Genomic DNA, 5122 nt, shown 5'->3' with positions numbered 1-5122 from the left:
ACTGAATGTAAAATATTTCTTTTTACCAAATTTATAATTTCAATTAAATCACTTAATTTTACGTTAAATTCATGTAAATATGACATTTGAGCATGTAATTTATCTTGTTTTGATTTTCTTTTATTTAAATTATTGATTTCTTGACTTATTTGCATAAAGTTATTATTAATTTTATCAGTTGTTTCATTCAGATATCTGATAGTATTCATATAATTGTTTGAAATATGATAAAATCTAGATTTCCTGTGACAAACTTTATAGCGTTTCCTAATAGATTTATTAATCCTCTTTTATGTCTGGTTTTTAAATTTAAAGCATTTATTTTATAAGAAATTTCATTATCTAATTCTTTTAACAATTCTGTTTCAGTAAAATTATTATTTCATTTAAAGTATTATAATATGTGACCTGGTCTACGAAGGGGGCTTAGTTGTGAAAAAATCATTTCTCACTTTTTTGGCGATTTAGATAAAGTAAAATATGCTCTTTCGAATGGCGCAAACCGGAAGTTTCTAACTGGTAGGGAAGTTTGTTAAAAATGTACAAAAAGAAGAGCAGAAATGATTGAAAATGAAAAAAGGTAGTTTTTTCGATGCTACCTTTTTCTTTGATAATGAAGCCACATAATGTTCCTTCACTGTTTCTTCGGCCTTTGTTTTTTTTTTCGATGCTAACTTCTTTTTTGGGAATAGAGCCGTAGAATCTTCCTCGTCATTACCTTTTGCCTTTCGTTTCTTCGATACCGAATTTTTATTTGGCAAGGGAGCCGCAGAATTATCCTCTCCATCAACTTCGGGCTTTTGTTTCTTTGATACCAACTTTTCTTTTGGTAATGGAGCTGTAATATCTACTTTTCCTGGATCTGTGACTAAACTGCGAAGATTTTTGTATATATACCATTGGCGTTCTAAAGTTAAACCAACTGGTTGTATAGTTTCCGGCATTTCGCTATCGATAGGTTTCAACAACAGATGAAAAGTGTCCACGTCCTCACTATCAGCGAATTTTTTCGTTTTGACACAATCCGTACAGATTATGAAGTGATGGAACTGCGTTATACCAACGAGTGGCCGATAAAATGGTTTCAAATAGCTATCCCATTGATACCATGTAACATTCTCCGCCGATACCGCTTTATTATGACTACTGGGTGAGGATTCAACGACACATTGCAATAAATCTTCATACGTATCTATATTGCTGGTAGCATATTTCGCCTTAAAAATCCCGAAGTAGCGATCAGGAGCAAATTTTGTGTGTCCTGTGAGAAGGAAATTGAATAAAATCGTTTGGTTAAGTTTTCGAGCAACTCTCCATTGTAAATACGATAGTACGGCATTGTTCTTATTTTGCCCTACGTAATTGTCACAAAAAATAACAAGTTTTTCGATGTCTTCGCAATAGGTTTCCAAGTGGTGATGCAAAATGCTAACGACGCAGTTCGGCCCTTTCCCCACGTCATCCTTCTCGTCAATTAAGTACATATGCTGAAAAAAAAATTAGGTCAAGTGGTTCGAGTTCGTACAATTTTAATGTTTGATATCCTCACCTGAATTTTTAATTTTGCGTTTGTTATTCCAAAAACTCCACACTTCTTTGTTGCTTTAAAGTAAGCTGTACCCGGCTGCTGCGGACTAAGTGGATAGTGAACCGTTTGGGCAAAATCGAAGGAAAGAACTACTGCCGTGTCATCAGTATTTTCGCACCAACTTTTATAGTGTGCTCGCTGGTTTCGAGCTCTATGGAGATGTTCGAGAAATTGATTCAGTTTTTGTTCTCGTTCAATATCAGGGATGTTTTTAGTTAGCGCAATCGACAGCGTGTTTCCTGTGACAGAAAAAAAAGTCAAGTCGATTAGTGTTGGATATAATTATTGGATAAGTAAACATTCATCTACTTACCACGACAAATGTCGCATAAATCGTCTGCTGGTTTCATAGTTGTCACATAGGGTATATACTTGGCCCATATAGTTCGAAAACTGCGATTACTCATCTTTGGTTCGTCATCTTGGAGTGAAGCAATGTATTTTCGATAAACTGACGAGTTCGTTTCGTTCGATGGTAATTTCATAACTCGGTAATCTTTAAATTTTGGGAGTCGGCCAGGTAGGGGCAGAGCTAACAGATCCGCAGTGTATTCAATGAATTTTACAGCCTTTTGAATTTCATCCGGTTTAAATGATTTTTGATTCGTACTTGGTTTATTTGCTAGACCATGTTCTCGCACTGTTACACCATTTTTATGATAATGAGTTACCAAGTGTTCGTAACGTTTATTTCCGCACGCGTGTATAAAAAGGAAAAGTGAACGACAAATTGGTATGCCGAGGAAAGAGAACTGAATCTTATGCCTTGTAACTTCTTTACCTTTTCTGCATCCTTCTATCTTCCGCTTAGCAATTTCTGAATAAACACCTTGGAATTCTTTGTTATACCTTATTCCAGCTTCGATATTACTTAGTATCACTAAATCAAGTTTGTTTTTGGATAGCTCTAAACAATTGGAAATGGTGTATTGCATTTCTTAATACAACAATTGGTAGAGAGAAATTTTGCTATCAGCTCTTCTTCTTCTAAATCGGCCATAGATAAGTCCATTTTAACGAAACTTTCTTCTGTATCATCTCTTGCCTGATATAAATCATAATCGCTGTCCAAATCATTATCAATATCGGATTTATCACTATCTTCTTCGTTTTCACCAAAATATTGTCTGTAAACGGCACTGAACTCTTCTTCAACACTCATTTTTAATTTCTTCCGGAAGCAAAAGACGCATAAAAATTATTCAGTAAACGTAATGAAAAAGAGGAATGTACAACACAACGAATTCGTCACCATTGATAATAATATTTACGCATTTCACCTCTTCAGTGTTGGTAGTTAAAGTGCAAAACTTAGCAAAACCACGAAATCACGCGATCAAATACGATATTATTCGAAGCAGAAACAACACTGGATGTCCTCGAACAGAGTAGGATGCGGTGGGATGCAGGGAGAAGCGAACAACTAAAGCGAAAATGATAAAATGACTTCTTTATCTTTAACAGCTGTTTTCTCGAAAACTTGTTTTCACACCTAAGCCCCCTTTTCGTAGACCAGGTCATATATGATTTCTTATAATTGTTATATAACCTCATTATATTATTTAGATCTAATTGGGTCATTATTTCAAAATATAATTTACTATTGTATGCTACACCTAGTCGTATCGGTAGTATTCCTATTGATTCCGTTATTTCTTTTAGCTCTGTTCTGCATTCTGTGATGAAGAACCTGGAATGTTTCGGATTGTTAGTTCATTTATATGACTTTTAGTACGGCTAGATGTTGACATACTACTCTTCGCATGACGCCAGGTGGATTCGATGGCATTGGTGTGCGCGCCAGTTTCCGAAAATTAATTGGGTGATTAACTTTAAGGTGTACATACCCGTGTCTTTCCAAGCAATCGTATGCTTTCTAAAAATCTGAAATAATGGTGGTACCGGGAAGTATCCACTTTTCGATCAATGGAATCAGGGTATCGGCCTTTTTATCTTCCATAGTCTCCATGAAGACGCGACCCGTCCCGCGTTCATATCCGCCAAACACCCATTGGCCTTCAACACGGTGTCCTCGATGGCATTTTCTTCTACCAAACTTGCTCTCATCTATCTCGATAATAGAGCCAGGACCACCTAACCTTTCTGGGTGCAACAGATATTTATCCAGGACTATCTCTCGACAGAACGACGCCCAATCAACAGCTGTTTGCAAGGACATCTCGGTAAGTTTCGCAATGAGGTTCAGATTTGCCTTTTCCATCCAAAGAAACACGAACCCTAAAATTTGCCATATTTGTAATTTTGAATGTGTAAAAAAGGTGCCTTTTCGAATCGATACAACCTTACCGCACCTCTTTCTTTTTTGTTTCCGAATGGAAATGTGCCCATTGCACTTCCACAAGTAACCATTAATTGCATTACTGCAATGTTGTAATACAAGGGGGGGGGGGGTGTCTCACATTCAGGACACTTATAGTTACCCTCCTTGAGGATGAATCTCCATTCCCTCAGGCGATTAATCAATTCATCTCCTTTCAAAGATCGGAGATTATGCAATCAAAAAGAATAAAAATTCCCATATTCATCACACATTCAGATATAGTAGTAAAAACAGTGAAAAAATTGTATTTGGTAGTTCATAGTTCTCTTCAGGAACAAACACTGTCTTTTTATTTTTAATTTTTTTTTGCGGTTGTGCTTACACTCATCCTCTTGCTCAGCTTGGTGTTAATTTTTTGGTGCTTTTCTCCCTCATATCCTTCCGTAGTTCACCGGATTGATGTTTCTGTTGCGAACTTTTTCGTCGTTCCATTCGTCTCCAAGATCAGATAATAATAAATCACCATACCTATTTTTTCCAATACCGGGAATTCAATGGGGGATTTTCCAAAAATATTAGGCTTATATTAAATAGATGACAAACACCGCGAGTACCTGCTCCCGAACCATTACTACTTGTTATTACTTACCTGGTCAGTTACAAAACGTAATAACTTCGTAATTTCTGGAAATTGTCAGGGTAGGCGCTCAAGGTATAGTACTTTCGAATGAGCATTTAAAAAATAGATTTTTTTACTTACTCGAGTGTATGTACAGGGTGGTTCAAATTCGATGTCCGAATAGGCTAACTCGGAAACTATAAGAGTTAGACAAAAAGTAGCTTACATGTCATGATCTCGTTTTTCGAGAAACTGCTAATGCCGAAAACCTCATAACGCTATCGTCTTTTGTTTTTCCCCTAGAGGCCAAAATTGGAAATATCGTAAAACCAGCAAGTGCAATTATCTTCGTTATTATTATAGGTGGAGTATTATAACTAAGACATTATATGGACACTTTTTTATAGAGAATTGGATGACGTAGTCAAAAAAATTTTTTCGGTTTTAGATTTTGAGATATTATCACAATTTTCGTTTTTTTAAATGGAAACAACCACTGATTATTCGCTTATTAAATTCGTTATTTTTTTCTGATTACAAAAATATAGGGTTCGACAGGTCTATTTCTTATTGTTTTAGAATAAAGCCAAAAATAAACATTTTTTATAAAATTTCCATCTAGTATCATCGGCGA

At 35.7% G+C, this 5122-nt stretch overlaps 1 protein-coding gene across 1 annotated transcript; it reads right to left on the bottom strand.

Moving 5' to 3' along the window:
- Positions 1-244: 244 nt before the first annotated feature.
- On the bottom strand, positions 245-3109 carry LOC111425810 (uncharacterized). Its single transcript, XM_071199904.1, has 3 exons — positions 1902-3109; positions 1550-1827; positions 245-1487 (listed from the first exon to the last, which is right to left on the bottom strand). The coding sequence occupies exons 1-3, from the start codon at positions 2521-2523 to the stop codon at positions 513-515; spliced, it is 1875 nt and encodes a 624-aa protein (XP_071056005.1). The 5' UTR covers positions 2524-3109; the 3' UTR covers positions 245-512.
- Between the last annotated feature and the right edge of the window lie 2013 nt (positions 3110-5122).

The sequence above is a fragment of the Onthophagus taurus genome, chromosome 11 (assembly GCF_036711975.1).
Source record: "Onthophagus taurus isolate NC chromosome 11, IU_Otau_3.0, whole genome shotgun sequence".
NCBI lineage: Eukaryota > Metazoa > Arthropoda > Insecta > Coleoptera > Scarabaeidae > Onthophagus > Onthophagus taurus.
The sequence above is the reverse complement of the archived record's forward strand: the minus strand, read 5'-3'. Positions and strand labels throughout refer to the sequence as shown.